Raw genomic sequence first — 16243 nt, forward strand, 5'->3', positions numbered from 1 at the left:
CCTCGTCTCTCTCTCTCCCCTCCTCTCTCTCTCTTCCCTCCTCTCTCTCTCTCCCCTCCTCTCTCTCTCTCCCCTCCTCTCTCTCTCTCCCCTCCTCTCTCGCTCTCTCTCTCTCTCCCCTCGTCTCTCTCTCCCCTCCTCTCTCTCTCTCTCTCTCTCTCTCTCTCTCCTCTCCCTCCTCTCTCTCTCTCTCTCTCTCTCTCTCCCCTCCTCTCTCTCTCTCTATCTCTCTCTCCCCTCCTCTCTCTCTCTGTCTCTCTCCCCTCCTCCCCCTCTCTCTCTCTCTCTCTCCCCTCCTCTCTCTCTCTCTCTCTCTCTCTCCCCTCCTCTCTCTCCGTCTCCCTCGCCAACTGTCTCTCTCTCTCCCTCAGGTAAAGGGAAGAAGGACTCTCAGAAGAGTCAGAAGGGAGGCACGCTGAGTAAAGGGGCGGGGAAGAAGATCACTAAGATCATTGGCTTAGGCAAGAAGAAGCCGTCCACTGACGAACAGACCTCTTCAGCCGAGGAGGACATACCCACCTGTGGTAAGACACCTGTTAGGGGTTAGAGGTCACATCTGGGGTGTAGAGGACAACCTATATCAAGGGTGGATTGGTCGTATAGGTGCTCTGTTAAAATGTGTTCCAATACATTGTTGTTGTTTCTATGTAGAATGTACGGGGACATGTCTTGACTTACAACAACCAGAACTGCAGCTATTGACCCATTTCCTGGTCTGCCGTTTCACCATTGGTCACATTACCCCACCCCTTTATCCTAACTCGTCCGTCTTGTCTGATTGACAGGCTACCTGAACGTGCTGTCCAATAACCGCTGGCGTGAGCGTTGGTGTCGTCTGAAGGACAACCAGCTGCTGCTTCATAAGGACCGTACTGATCTGAAGACCCACACGGCCAGCCTGCCCCTCAGAGGCTGCGAGGTCAGCCCCGGACTGGACTCCAAACACCCCTTCGCTTTCCGCCTGCTCCGCAACGGACAGGAGGTGGCTGTACTGGAGGTAGGTTGGTGGTCAATGGGTGGAAGTTGGTCATAGATTCAGATCTGGGATCAGCTTACCCACCACTCCAAATCTGAACCTTCATGTTCAAATCATCAGATCTGACCTTAAATCAGCGCCCAAGGGGCAACTTCCCACACCATCAAATGCACTAACTAGCTAGTGAGTAGCTTTGTGGTTATGTGATAGTTTGACTTGGATATAAAATAGTGCTGGATCTCTCTAAACCCTCCTGTTCTCTCCAGGCGTCCTCCTCAGAGGTCATGGGTCGGTGGCTGGGGATGCTGCTAGCTGAAACAGGCTCTATCACAGACCCTGCAGCCTTACACTATGATTACATAGATGTAGAGACTACCGCAAACGTTATCCAGCTGGCCAAGCAGTCCTTCTGGTGAGACACACACACACACACACACACACACACACACACACACACACACACACACACACACACACACACACACAGGGGTCATTTTGTTTTCCAGATGGGCTGTGAACATGCAGTTCTGGGCTGATGAGATGTAGTCGTTGTTTGTGTTTGTCTCTTAAGTTGTTATTCGTATGTTTATATCTGATGTAAAAAAGGAAAAAGGAAATATCTATATTTTCTTAAAGATGGGGTGTTGGTGGGGTATGGTGTGGTGGGGTGGTGGTGGGGTATGGTGGGGTGTGGTGGGGTGTGGTGGGGTGGTGGGGTATGGTGTGGTGGGGTGGGGTGGGGTATGGTAGGGTATGGTGGGGTGTTGGTGGGGTGGGGTGTTGGTGGGGTATGGTGGGGTTTGGTGGGGTATGGTGGGGTGTTGGTGGGGTATGGTGGGGTGTGGTGGGGTATGGTGGGGTATGGTGGGGTTTGGTGGGGTATGGTGGGGTATGGTGGGGTTTGGTGGGGTGTGGTGGGGTATGGTGGGGTGTGGTGGGGTATGGTGGGGTGTTGGTGGGGTATGGTGGGGTGTGGTGGGGTGTGGTGGGGTATGGTGGGGTGTGGTGGGGTATGGTGGGGTGGTGGGGTGTGGTGGGGTATGGTGGGGTGTGGTGGGGTGTGGTGGGGTATGGTGGGGTATGGTGGCCGTGTGTGCATGTGTTTTGAAATCCAAGTGTTGTATGACAGATGGGGCGGGTGACAGATGGGGCGGGTGACAGATGGGGCGGGTGCATGATGGTATGTGTCCACTATGAGGTTTTGAAAAACCCCTCAGCCCCTGTTCAGTTAGGAATGCATGACTCTGGATCAATGTTTCCCTCAGAGGATGTGAGTCACTCTCTTACCAGCATTGTTTTCACCAGAGCACTGTGTGCAGTCCAGTCCTGCCCACACAAACAAAACACAACACACTTAGCAAAGGGCTGGATGAAGAGTTTCAATATCAACTGGACTACAACATGATTGGACTGTTATTTGTATGATGGGGACACTATGAGACAACAGCTATAAGGGTCCTTAAAGGCAAATTCTCTTCTTATTCCCAATAGGGCTCTACATTTCAATAGATGACTAGGATTATGAGGAGAAGGTGTCATTTGTCCTTGTGTTGTCACGTGTATAGTAACTCACAGTGTCCTCCTCAGCTTCACTGGTAAACGTGCTGTATCTCCCAACCCTTATCTGGACAACCCTGCCAACAGCTACGCATGTCCCTCTGGAATGGCACTGCACTATGATGATGTGCCCATCAATGGAACGGTAAGCACACACACACACACACACACACACACACACACACACACACACACACACACACACACACACACACACACACACACACACAGAAAACAAACAAAATATCTATATATAAAACAAATGGGAGCAGTATCTCTCCATCTCCTGTCTGGATGCTGCATTGTGATGGCTTGCATCAGGGACATCTTTCTGTTTCTCATCCTCTCTCGCTCCCTCTTTCCCATGCTCATCCCTCTGATTCAATTATTGTGCAACTTTCAAGTACGTTCCCCTGCTCCAACTCACTGGTCTGTAACAACAACATCAACCCTTTGGTGTCCTCTTTTTCTCTTCTCCTCCCCCCTTTTATCGGCTCATTTGCTGGCTCCTTTGTTCACTCTGTTTCACATTTTCATCTCCCCTTCTCTCTTATCATTTTCTTTCTCTTTATATTTCCTTTTCTCTCATCTGCCCTTCTCTCCTCTGCCCTTCTCTCCTCTGCCCTTCTCTCCTCTCCTCTCCCCTTCTCTCCTCTCTCTCCTCTCCTCTTCTCTCCTCTCCTCTTCTCTCCTCTGCCCTTCTCTCCTCTGCCCTTCTCTCCTCTGCCCTTCTCTCCTCTGCCCTTTTCTCCTCTCCTCTCTCCCTTCTCTCCTCTCCTCTTCTCTCCTCTCCTCTTCTCTTCTCTCCTCTCCTCTTCTCTCCCCTTCTCTCCTCTCCTCTTCTCTCCTCTCCTCTCCCCTTCTCTCCTCTCCTCTCCCCTTCTCTTCTCTTCTCTCCTCTCCCCTTCTCTTCTCTCCTCTCCCCTCCTCTCCTCTTCTCTCCCCTTCTCTCCTCTTCTCTCCCCTTCTCTCCCTCTTCTCTCCCCTTCTTCTCTTCTCTCTCTATTCTCTCCCCTTCTCTCCTCTTCTCTCCCCTTCTCTCCTCTTCTCTCCCTTTCTCTCCTCTCCTCTTCTCTCCCCTTCTCTCCCCTTCTCTCCTCTCCCCTTCTCTCCTCTCCTCTCCCCTTCTCTCCTCTCCTCTCCTCTTCTCTCCCCTTCTCTCCTCTCCCCTTCTCTCCTCTCCTCTCCCCTTCTCTCCTCTCCTCTCCTCTTCTCTCCCCTTCTCTCCTCTCCCCTTCTCTCCTCTCCCCTTCTTCTCTCCTCTCCTCTCCCCTTCTCTCCTCTCCTCTTCTCTCCTCTTCTCTCCACTTCTCTCCCCTTCTCTCCTCTCCTCTTCTCTCCTCTCCCCTTCTCTCCTCTCTCCTCTCTCTCTCTCCCCTTCTCTCCTCTCCCTTTCTCTCCTCTCCCCTTCTCTCCTCTCCCCTTCTCTCCTCCCCCTCCCCTTCTCTCCTCTTCTCTCCTATCCCCTTCTCTCCTCTCCTCTCCCCTTCTCTCCTCTCCCCTTCTCTCCTCTCCTCTCTCCCTTCTCTCCTCTCCCCTCCTCTCCTCTCTCTCTCCCTTCTCTCCTCTCCTCTCCCCTTCTCTCCTCTCCCTTCTCTCCTCTCCTCTCCCCTTCTCTCTTCTTCTCTCCTCTTCTCTCCTCTCCTCTTCTCTTCTCTCCTCTCCCCTTCTCTCCTCTCCCCTTCTCTCCTCTCCTCTCCTCTTTGCATACCTTCCTCTATCGTAAGGACCCTGAGGCGCTATACTCCAGCCCTGCCACCGGAGGGCGTCGTCTGAGAGAGGAGGTGTTGTATGAGAACACTGACCCCGACCTGTATGAGAACATGCCTTCGCCCAAGCTGGCTGCCCGCTACTCCCCCAAGCCCAGTCGCCTGGCATCATCCTCCTCCTCTTCCTCCAGCCACTACAAAACCCCTGGCCCTGTCAAATCCAAACTCCTCTCCTCTTCCTCCTCTTCCTCGGCTAACACTAACACTAAAGCCGTTGCTCAGGTGACTAACGCACTGCTTTCCTAACATTTATGCTACCCTAACACTGAACTCTTCTCTTTCATATCAAATGGATAGTTCACTTCAAAGTCAACATTTATCAAACATTTTCATACCTAAAAGATGTTGGGACCCTTGTGACATTTCTTGTATAGACCCAAATGCCAATGACACCATCTAAATTCCATCGAATAACTTTGTGATTTTGGCGTGAACTCTCCCTTTAACTAAATATGAATTAAAACAGATAGCAATTATTTGCTAAGGGAGAGGTGACAGGGATACTGTATGTAGAGAGGAGGGGATTGGACAGAGATACTGTATGTAGAGAGGAGGGGATTGGACAGAGATACTGTATGTAGAGAGGAGGGGATTGGACAGAGATACTGTATGTAGAGAGGAGGGGATTGGACAGAGATACTGTATGTCTAGAGGAGGGGATTGGACAGAGATACTGTATGTAGAGAGGAGGGGATTGGACAGAGATACTGTATGTAGAGAGGAGGGGATTGGACAGAGACACTGTATGTAGAGAGGAGGGGATTGGACAGAGATACTGTATGTAGAGGGGAGGGGATTAGACAGACATACTGTATGTAGAGAGGAGGGGATCGGACAGATACTGTATGTAGAGAGGAGGGGATTGGACAGACATACTGTATGTAGAGAGGAGGGGATTGGACAGAGATACTATATGTAGAGAGGAGGGGATTGGACAGAGATACTGTATGTAGAGAGGAGGGGATTGGACAGAGATACTGTATGTAGAGAGGAGGGGATTGGACAGAGATACTGTATGTAGAGAGGAGGGGATTGGACAGAGATACTGTATGTAGAGGGGAGGGGATTAGACAGACATACTGTATGTAGAGAGGAGGGGATCGGACAGATACTGTATGTAGAGAGGAGGGGATTGGACAGACATACTGTATGTAGAGAGGAGGGGATTGGACAGAGATACTGTATGTAGAGAAGGAGGGGATTGGACAGAGATACTGTATGTAGAGAGGAGGGGATTGGACAGATACTGTATGTAGAGAGGAGGGGATTGGACAGAGATACTGTATGTCTAGAGGAGGGGATTGGACAGAGACACTGTATGTCTAGAGGAAGGGATTGGAGAAGGATTAAATAATGCAATTTGAGTCTCAATTCTTGTTACATGTGTTATTCCTGCAGAGACACGCTTTGTTTTAATATAACGGTGTTGATACTGGCCACCCAGAATCTAGTCCCTGCTGGCTTAGTCCTACTGTAGTGTGTCTCTTAGTAATGTGATTAAAAACATGGCTATGCAGAGGAATGGTGTTACAAGCATATTGAGCCCCTCATAAAATGTCCAGTTTTGAGTGTATGGGAGTTAGGGTCTGAGACATTGACCATGCACTCTTTAGCAAACCTTAGCTAGAGGCCTTGATATTAACTGAGAGAAGTAGGGTGGGGGGGTCAAATAGCTGCAGTGTCTTAGGCTGCGTATCTCTCAGAGCACTGCGGACCACCCTGCTTTTAGAGGGTTGTGTGTGTGTGTGCGTGTGTGTGTGTATGTGTGTGTGTCCTCAGTATGTTCACACTACTCCTTGCCTTTACAGTGACCATCACCTCCATTTTATGTCATTATTTTATATTTGTAAAGACGTTACATCACGTGTCCAACTCATTCCACGGAGGGCAGCGTGTCTGCTGGTTTTCGGCTCCTCCCTTGTACTTGATTGATTAATTAAGGTCATTGATTAGTAAGGACCTCTCCTCACCTGGTTGTCTAGGTCTTAATTGAAAGGAAAAAGCTGAAAGCAGCAGACACTAGGCCCTCCATGGTATGAGGTTGATGCCCCTGGTCTACATGAACCTGACATGTACTGAACATGTCACCCAGCACTGTTACACACATTAGGCATCACATGGTGTTGTCGAGTTGCTGTTTCCCAGCAGAGCTTGTGTGTGTGTGTGTGTGTGTGTGTGTGTGTGTGTCTGTGTGTGTGTGTGTGTGTGTGTGTGTGTGTGTGTGTGTCTGTGTGTGTGTGTCTGTGTGTGTCTGTGTGTGTGTGTCTGTGTGTGTCTGTGTGTGTGTGTCTGTGTGTGTGTGTGTGTGTCTGTGTGTGTGTGTCTGTGTGTCTGTGTGTGTCTGTGTGTGTGTGTCTCCGTCCTCAGATGAACCTTTCATTGTCATCAGACACACAGTCACACACACACTGCAGGGTAATGCAGTACAGTAGGACTGGTTTAGCCCAACGCTGAGGTTACTGTGTTATGTTTAACTTAAAATGTGTTTGTACAGCTGTGCACAGAGACGTTCTCATGATCATATCCACCTGGGGAGTTTGGTGGACATTGTGGATTTTTATTGAAGTGGTTTTTGTAGCCATTGTAACTGTCTGTTCACCTCATGGTTTTCATTATATGTGCAAATTATACTTAGCAGTTTTAAGCCTGTGCATTTCAACCAGATTATGAATAGATGTTCTCTCTTCCTCCTTCTCAACCAATCAGCTGAAGGGAAAAAAGGTCCCAGTGACCAATGGGACAGCGTCTAAACAGAAGGTGGACAAGAACCAGGCCAAGAAGACCAATGGAACAACCAATGGAACAGCATCTGTGAAACGCAACAGCTCCAGTAAGTGTGTGTGTGTGTGTGTGTGTGTGTGTGTGTGTGTGTGTGTGTGTGTGTGTGTGTGTGTGTGTGTGTGTGTGTGTGTGTGTGTGTGTGTGTGTGTGTGTGTGTGCGCGATAGAGACACATTCCCATGAGTACATTACAGTCTGCAAATCATGACACCCAGTACTGGCATGTTAATTCATCTAGTGCTAGCCTGTCACTTCCAGTCATCGTTATACCAGCCTGGCTGTGCTATACAGCGGTAGCCTGGTCTTAGTAGACACTAAGTCTGGCTCCCCACTCCTCAGTCAAACACACCGCTGATCGCTGTCTAGGAAAAATGAAACACCACAATAACCCGGAAAATGCCGGAATTCCCAACTGACAGTTGGTGAAGCAGCAGGAGCAGACATATTTTGGGTGGAGCTAATACAGTTTCTTAGAAAGCATCCGTGGTAAAAACCCAGCCTTGTGGATGACTGTCACTTCATATCCAGACCAAACTAACATTCATTCAAATAGCTGCATGAACTGGCACATATTTGGCCAGGGGACAGAGTGGTCACTGGTGGGGCTAATCTGTATGATGGAGGGCTGTGTCTATTCAGTAATGCTTCATCTACGACCGTTTTGAACCCGCTTTCTCAAGACATTTTGGATTCAGTGTCTGTTACACAATCCTTGTTTCATCTCAAGCTAAAATAGGCCCATATCGGTGTATCGATGGTTGAAGATGGCAAGTGGTGGTTTGAATGAGTATACAGTCCTTCGTAAAGGCTAATGTTCTAGTGAGGAGCGCGCACACACACACACACACACACACACACACACACACACACACACACACACACACACACACACACACACACAGTCGTCATTCGTGGTGTGGAGAGGCTCCAGTGGCCTCTGTGGCTTAAGGCTTCTTATTCAGGTTATTATTTTCCAGCAGGGTTGGACCCTACCCTCTTCTGGGTGATTAACAGGTATTTCTGGGCTGAGGTTTGGGTTCACTGGGTTTCTGGTCAGTTTATGAACTCTGATGAGCATTGGTTGGTTCATTGGTTGAACCATTGGTCGGTTCTTTCTCCTCTCCCTCCTCCTGTTCTCCCCTATCATCCCCTGTTTTCCCCTCTCATCCCCTGTTCTCTTCATCATTCCTCTCATCCCCTGTTCTCTCTTCATCATTCCTCTCATCCCCTGTTCTCTTCATCATTCCTCTCATCCCCTGTTCTCTTCATCATTCCTCTCATCCCCTGTTCTCTCTTCATCATTCCTCTCATCCCCTGTTCTCTCTTCATCATTCCTCTCATCCCCTGTTATTTCCTTCCATTCCTCACCTCCTCTATGATTCTATTCTCCCCTAATCCCTCCTTCCCCTAATCCCTCTTTTTCCCAAATCCCCCTTCCCCTTCCCCCTCCCCTAATCCCTCCTTCTCCCCTTCTCTCCTCCCCTTCCATTGCCCATTTCCCCACACTGTTTGGGTTTAATGGTGTGAAGGTACACTATATATACAGAAGTATGTGGACAGCCCTTCAAATGAATGGATTCGGCTATCTCAGCCATACCCGTTGCTGACAGGTGTATAAAAATTGAACACACAGCCCTGCAATCTCCATAGACAAACATTGGAAGTAGAATGGCCCGTACTGAAGAACTCAGTGACTTTCTACGTGGCACTGTCATAGGATACCACCTTTCCAACAAGTTCGGCAAATTACTTCCCTGCTAGAGCTGCCCCGGTCAAATGTAAGTGCTGTTATTGTGAAGTGGAATCGTCTAGGAGCAACAACGGCTCAGCCGTGAAGTGGTAGGCCATATAAGCTCACAGAATGGGACCGCTGAAGTGCGTAGAGCGTATAAACCGTCTGTCCTCGGTTACAAAGCTCACTACCGAGTTCCAAACTGCCTCTGGAAGCAATGACTGTTCGTCGGGAGCTTCATGAAATGGGTTTCCGTGGCTAAGCAGCCGCACACAATCCTAAAATCACCATGCACCATGCCAAATGTCGGCTGGAGTGGTGTAAATCTCTGCATAACGCTTCACCATCTGGCAGTCCGACGGATGAATTTGAGTATGGTGGATGCCAGGAGAAAGCTACCTGCCCCAATGCATAGTGCCAACTGTAAAGTTTGGTGGAGGAGGAATAATGGTTTGGGGCTGTTTTTCATGGTTTGGGCCCCTTAGTGCCAGTGAAGGGAAATCTTAATACTACAGCATAAAATTATATTCTAGATGAGCAACAATGGTTCAGCCGTGAAGTGGTAGGCCACACAAACTCAAAGAACGGGACCGCCTAGTGCATTTCTGTGCTTCCAACTTTCTGGCAACAGTTTGGGGAAAAGGCCCTTTCCTGTTTCAGCATGACAATGCCCCCTTGTGCACAAATCAAGGTCCATACAGAAATGGTTTGTCAAAATCGGTGTGGAAGAACTTGACTGACTTGCACAGAGCCCTGACCTCAACCTCACCGGACACCTTTGGGATGAATTGGAATGCCGACTGCGAGCCAGTCCTAATCGCGCAACATCAGTTTTAGACCTCACTAATGCTCTTGTGGTTGAATGGAAGCAAGTCCCTGCAGCAATGTTCCAACATCCAGTGGAAAGCCTTCCCAGAAGAGTGGAGGCTGTTCTGGCCGCAACGGGGGGACAAACTCCATATTAATGCCCATGATTTTGGAATGAGATGTTCAACAAGCAGGTGTCCACGTCCTTTTGGTCATGTAGTGTGTGTATATAACTCCTCTCTCCTCTCTGTCCTGTAGGTGCAGAGCAGTATAAGTACGGTAAGAACCGTGTGGAGGCGGACGCCAAGATGCTGCAGGCTAAAGAGGAGGAGCTAATCAACAGAAAGCAGGACATCAGGAACCGTCTGACCCAGCTGAAGAAGGACAGGAAAGACCTGCGCACCGCTATGGAGGCCAGCACCGGTATGACACACACACACACACACTTCTTCTACCAAGGTAGAGAGAAGAGGGAGAGGTGGGAGTGAAAGTAGTGTAAGATGGAGATGATGGGAGGGTTAGTAGTGAGTGGTGTTTAGTGGAGTTATGGATGGGAGGGTTAGGTTTAGGATTGAGGGGTGCAGGATGGAAGAGGGGGAGAGATGGGAGTCAGATGTTCTTTTCCTGACTGACTTCTCAATAAACTACAAATCAAGGTAGGACAGATACTGAGAGTGTATGGTAGTGCTGTGACCCATTCTAAAACCTCCTTCCTCTACCTTTCCTCCTTCACGCAGCTAAGCGCTGCGCTGGGTCCCTGGTGGAGCGGCTGAAAAAGGTGGAGGAAGAGTGCAAGCTGAAGGAGGACGAGCGGGTGAGCCTGGAGCTGGAGATGACAGAGGTCAAGGAGAGTCTGAAGAAGGCCCTGAACGGAGGAGTCACTCTGGGACTCACCATCGAGCCCAAGTCTGGCACCTCCAGCCCACAGGTCAGACCTCGGTCACGTTTATTTTATGAATCACTTTTTACATCAGTGCCTTACAGAAGCCCAGACTAAAACACCAAAGAGCAAGCAATGCAGAGGCAGAAGCACAGTGGCTAGAAAAAACTCCCTGGAAGGCAGATACCTAGGAAGAAACCTAGAGAGGAACCATTAAGTACTGTTCTGGCTGTCTCTACCATGTCTATGACCCATGGCTGAGTCTCAGTACTGTACAATGGCTTCCTTCTCTTGAAAAGGAAACAGACAAAAGCATTTTTTTCCTTTTTGTAAATTAGCCTTGAAATGACTAAAACTAAATCAAACCTGTGCAGAAAAGATAATTGACCTACATTTATAGTCTCTTCACTGTGTCCAGCTTGATAACAGTCATTTATAGTCTCTTCACTGTGTCCAGCTTGATAACAGTCATTTATAGTCTCTTCACTGTGTCCAGCTTGATAACAGTCATTTATAGTCTCTTCACTGTGTCCAGCTTGATAACAGTCATTTATAGTCTCTTCACTGTGTCCAGCTTGATAACAGTCATTTATAGTCTCTTCACTGTGTCCAGCTTGATAACAGTCATTTATAGTCTCTTTTATAGTCACTGTGTCCAGCTTGATAACAGTCATTTATAGTCTCTTCACTGTGTCCAGCTTGATAACAGTCATTTATAGTCTCTTCACTGTGTAGCTTGATAACAGTCATCTCTTCACTGTGTCCAGCTTGATAACAGTCATTTATAGTCTCTTCACTGTGTCCAGCTTGATAACAGTCATTTATAGTCTCTTCACTGTGTCCAGCTTGATAACAGTCATTTATAGTCTCTTCACTGTGTCCAGCTTGATAACAGTCATTTATAGTCTCTTCACTGTGTCCAGCTTGATAACAGTCATTTATAGTCTCTTCACTGTGTCCAGCTTGATAACAGTCATTTATAGTCTCTTCACTGTGTCCAGCTTGATAACAGTCATTTATAGTCTCTTCACTGTGTCAAGACGCCCAACATACTCATGAGAAACAGGCTGTTGCAAATGTTGTTGCTGACTCTGAATGGTGTGTATCTGTGTGTCCAGTCCCCAGTGTTGCTGAGGCGTACCCTAGAGAACTCTCCCATCTCCAGCTGTGACACCAGCGACACAGAGAGCTGTTCTACTCTGCCCGTCAACAGTGCCTCCCTCCTCCGCAGAACGACCAATCAGAAACCCTCGGCCGTACGCGGCCATGTCCTCAAGAAGGCTAAGGTGGGACAGAGTTACGGAGAACACACACCAGTGGAGGCTGGTGGGAGGAGCTATTAGAGGAGGGGCTCATTGTAATTTCTGGAACGGATTAGAATGAATGGAACGGTATCAAACACATCAAACATATGGAAACCACATTTGATTCCATTCCATTCCAGCCCTTACAATGAGCCAATTCTCCTATAGCTCCTCCCACCAGCCTCTTCTGACACACACACACACCTGCGTTTACACACTCCTGCATTTACACTCACACACACAGGGCGGCAGGGTAGCCTAGTGGTTAGAGCGTTGGACTAGTATCCGAAAGGTTGCAAGTTCATATCCCCAAGCTGACAAGGTACAACTCTGTCGTTCTGCCCTTGAACAGGCAGTTAACCCACTGTTCCTAGGCAGTCATTGAAAATAAGAATTTGTTCTTAACTGACTTGCCTAGTTAAATAAAGGTAAAAAAATAACACACACACACACTCAAAACATCCTCTGCACTCATTCACCTGTATTACCACACATCTCTCACACACACACACACTCAAAACATCCTCTGCACTCATTCACCTGTATTACCACACATCTCTGACAAACACACACACACACACACACACTCAAAACATCCTCTGCACTCATTCACCTGTATTACCACACATCTCTGACAAACACACACACACACACATCCCATCCCAGTCTAATGACTGCACTGAATTTGCGTGTAACTGTCGTATTTGTGTGTATTTGCATGTATATCTCAACTCACTCAATGTGCCCTTTGTTGCAGGAATGGGAGATGAAGACTGGCACATGAGCAACAACTCTGTTCACAACAGTCCTATCTTATTAGCTTTTTATTTTATTGCGTTTATATATTTATTTAAATCAGTTCGTATGGGGAAGAAGGTTGAAGAGGAGTACACTACAAGCATAGCCAAACAGAGAGACGATCAAGACAATGCTGATTTTTTTTTGTCTATTTTATTTCCTGGACATAAAGAACTAGCAGTCTTTTTCTAGCGTACCATTGTGTAATACCATGTTATATTTCAACTACTCTGTTGTGTGCTTTTGTATCGCCCAATCTTGTGTTTTTTTGTTCGTTTTTGTTTTGCAGTCATCCACTTTCATACAGTCTCTCGTTGCCTGTTTCTCCATCACATAAAACAATCAGGTTTCTACAACTCGTGGGGTTCCAAAATCAAGTGCATATTTATTTGTAAATGTTTCTTAGGTAAATACTAGCATCCTTGTGATTATTTATGTTGATAATATTTAATGCTTGTTGTATTGTATAGCTCCCTCTCTTTAGAACAGGAACTGCACTGTGCCACTAATGTCCACAGCATCTGGATCCAGCCGTTAGTATCAGTGTTAGGCAATCCAGATGATTTTCAAATCATCAAACCAGCAATACACCTACAGTACTCCTAGTCCTTAGTGGTTGATGCCTGGAAGTGGGCCTTTGGAATGTGCCACTCGGTAAAGTGCAGGTCAGACTAAGGCGTGGCGGTGTTCTGGTGAGTCTGCCGTTGGAAAAGTCCTCAACCTCAAGTAATGTAGCCTCTTGTATTTACACTTCTACATCCAGGAGCCTCGGGCCAGCTCTTTTAATCATGCCACTGGTGCACTGTAACACTGTGGTCTGGTCTCACTCTGTGTGTGTGTGTGTGTGTGTTAGTTTATGTGTGTATGTATGCATTAGTTTGTGTGTGTGTGTGTGTTTTAAAATGTCTTGAGGCACATTCCAACCCCATCATTAATACACTGTTAGAAATAGAGGCCTGTATGGTCAGAAATACTGTGTGTTCTCTGCTTCAACCAGAGACTGTAATCTGGTTGTGGATTCTTGAACTTCCAGCTGCTCTAGCAACACGTTTCAGCTTATACACATCACACACACACACACACACACACACACACACACACACACACACACACACACACACACACACACACACACACACACACAGACACACACACACACCACAGACACAGACACGACGCTCACACACACCACAGACACAGACACACACACACACCACAGACACAGACACACACACACACACACACACACACACACACACACACACACACACACACACACACACACACACAGACACACACCACACACACAGACACACACCACACACACAGACACACACACACACCACACACACAGACACACACACACACCACAGACACACACACACACACACACCACAGACACTTTTATGTAATGTATTTCTAATGGTGTTTTTGGTAATGATTTTACCACATCTACAGTACACTGCAAAATATTCCCATATCCACACTGCTCAGTGTAATCTAACCACGGTGCTTTGTAGGGGTGAGACGTAGCATGTTGATGTACTACTACTATAGTTTTTACTATTTTTACTCAAAGGCACGTTTACCTTTAAAACGTCTGGTTTATGGTGCATTTATTGGCCTAGTTGGAATATGAGGCTGTGCGTAACAAAAATGGCCGCCAACAGCTGTTTTCAAGTTATCAGTGTACATGTTTGTATCCCTCTTTGCCTCTCTATTCATTCAGATTGAGGTTGGGGTTCAATCCCATCGCGGGTTAAATGCATCGTGGTGTTTTAAAGGCAATTGAGTCGACATATGCAGCGTTTATGGGAACATTGCCTTAAAAAGCCTCATTGCCCATAACCTGCGATCGGATTGGATCCCGGCCAAAGTCCAACTAGGCTGCGAGTTAGAGCTAGCTCTTCACCACAAGATGAGGGAGAGATGAGGAGAAAGGTTTACAGGGAGAGGAGAAAGAGTTACGCATCTGGTCCATTTTTGGATCCCTCTCTTTTCTGTTCAAACAACTTCAAATCTGAAATGGGCAGAGAGAGAGATGATGTCACTCAGAACATGTGAACCCATTGTACCTGTACAAAGCTTTTTGGGAGGAGACAGGATGGGAGGAGGAGGAGGGGGTGTATTGGGTAAAGGGAGTAGGGGAGAAACAACAAAAGAGTGGAGGGGGAGAAAGAGGGGGAGGGGTTGGGTGTTTTGGGTAAAGGGAGTAGGGGAGAAACAAAAGAGTGGAGGGGGAGGAAGGGGGAGAGAGGGGAGGGATTGGGTGTTTTGGGTAAAGGGAGTAGGGGAGAAACAAAAGAGTAGAGGGGGAGGAAGGGGGAGAGAGGGGAGCGGGTTGGGTGTTTTGGGTAAAGGGAGTAGGGGAGAAACAACAACATTGTTTGTTTTGCACCTTAGACTTTTCTACTCCATTGTACTTCTATTGACAGTCGCCAACTCGGGGACGAACGGCTGTATATAAAAAGTAATAAACCTCTTTACAAACGTTCCCTTTCTCAGGCCTTGTGTTTATTGAAAATGAAGCTCAGAACTCCATGAAAATGTTATTCATCTGTATGTTCTCAAAAAACAAAGCATTGAAAGAAATGTATTGGGACAGTGCCATTTATTGTTGTTCTGGCTCTGTACTCCAGCACTTTGGATTTGAAGTGATACAATGACAGATGTTAAAGTGCAGACTCGGCTTTAATTTGAGGGTATTTTCATCCATGTTGGGGGAACCGGTTAGAAATGACAGCACTTGTTGTACGTAGTCCGCCCATTTTAGGGAACAAATTTACTTATGTGTATTAAAGTAGCAAAAAAATGTAGTATTTGGTCCCATATTTCCAGCACACAATGACTACATCAAACTTGTGACTCTATAAACTGTTTTGGTTGTGTTTCAGATTATTTTGAATGGTTGATAATGTATTGTCACTTTTATTGTAAATAAGAATATATGCTTTTAAACACTTCTACATTAATGTGGATGCTACCGCATTAATCTAGCATTTTTGGGGGTATGATATTTATGCCTCTTAACTTTCTCACTCATTATTCACGATTCATTCAGGATTATAAGTAATCATGGTAGGGTCCACATTAATTGTGCTAGGAATATGGGACCAATGTGATAACACATTTAGCTAGTTGTGCAAGATCTTATAAATGAACAGGTAAGTAGCAAATGAAAAATTAACAACAGCTGATTCAAAGGTGGCGTGGCAGATTTCAAAACTCTTCTGCAAATGAACTCCGGTAGGACACGCTTGTGCTTCCTCGCTAAAACTAGGCAATCGAGGAGGGGAGAACAGTCTTCTGTTTGCCTACTAACGAATGGACACACTCCTCGACCACTTATCGGTTTCCAGGCCACGTAGGAGAGAGGTCGGAGGACAGATATTTTCCCAAATGAGAAAAGGTTCATGCCGCTGCGGTTAAATCCCTGCAATGTAGCCAAGAGGTCGTGGGTTAGCTCTTCATCTCTTGCTCTTTAGTTTCTTCAATTGTCGATGTCAAAGATAGGTGTTTCAACCGTGAAGGAGTTGGTGGCTTTGGGGTTTGATACCTGCCTTGCTATCAAGCGGTTATCGGTTTGAGCCTCATCTCTTGCGTTTTGGTGTACATTTCTGCAACTATCAACGTCAAACAA

The 16243-nt window shown here is 47.1% G+C and overlaps 1 protein-coding gene across 4 annotated transcripts in view; it reads left to right on the top strand.

The window, feature by feature from the left end:
• Nucleotides 1–13717, top strand: part of LOC112239869 (actin filament-associated protein 1) — a 146180-nt gene extending 132463 nt beyond the window's left edge. For 3 of the 4 annotated variants that reach the window (XM_042298456.1, XM_042298455.1, XM_042298454.1), the window contains exons 9-18: nucleotides 372–524; nucleotides 786–997; nucleotides 1243–1388; nucleotides 2564–2678; nucleotides 4261–4524; nucleotides 7009–7132; nucleotides 9880–10044; nucleotides 10359–10549; nucleotides 11620–11787; nucleotides 12563–13717. In XM_042298456.1, the coding sequence (XP_042154390.1) occupies nucleotides 372–524; nucleotides 786–997; nucleotides 1243–1388; nucleotides 2564–2678; nucleotides 4261–4524; nucleotides 7009–7132; nucleotides 9880–10044; nucleotides 10359–10549; nucleotides 11620–11787; nucleotides 12563–12589 (1565 nt within the window). In that variant the 3' untranslated portion in view covers nucleotides 12590–13717. The remainder of the gene's footprint in view (nucleotides 1–371; nucleotides 525–785; nucleotides 998–1242; nucleotides 1389–2563; nucleotides 2679–4260; nucleotides 4525–7008; nucleotides 7133–9879; nucleotides 10045–10358; nucleotides 10550–11619; nucleotides 11788–12562) is intronic. The other variant, XM_042298457.1, reaches the window with a different exon arrangement.
• Nucleotides 13718–16243: the final 2526 nt, after the last annotated feature.

This window comes from Oncorhynchus tshawytscha, linkage group LG15, assembly GCF_018296145.1.
Source record: "Oncorhynchus tshawytscha isolate Ot180627B linkage group LG15, Otsh_v2.0, whole genome shotgun sequence".
NCBI lineage: Eukaryota > Metazoa > Chordata > Actinopteri > Salmoniformes > Salmonidae > Oncorhynchus > Oncorhynchus tshawytscha.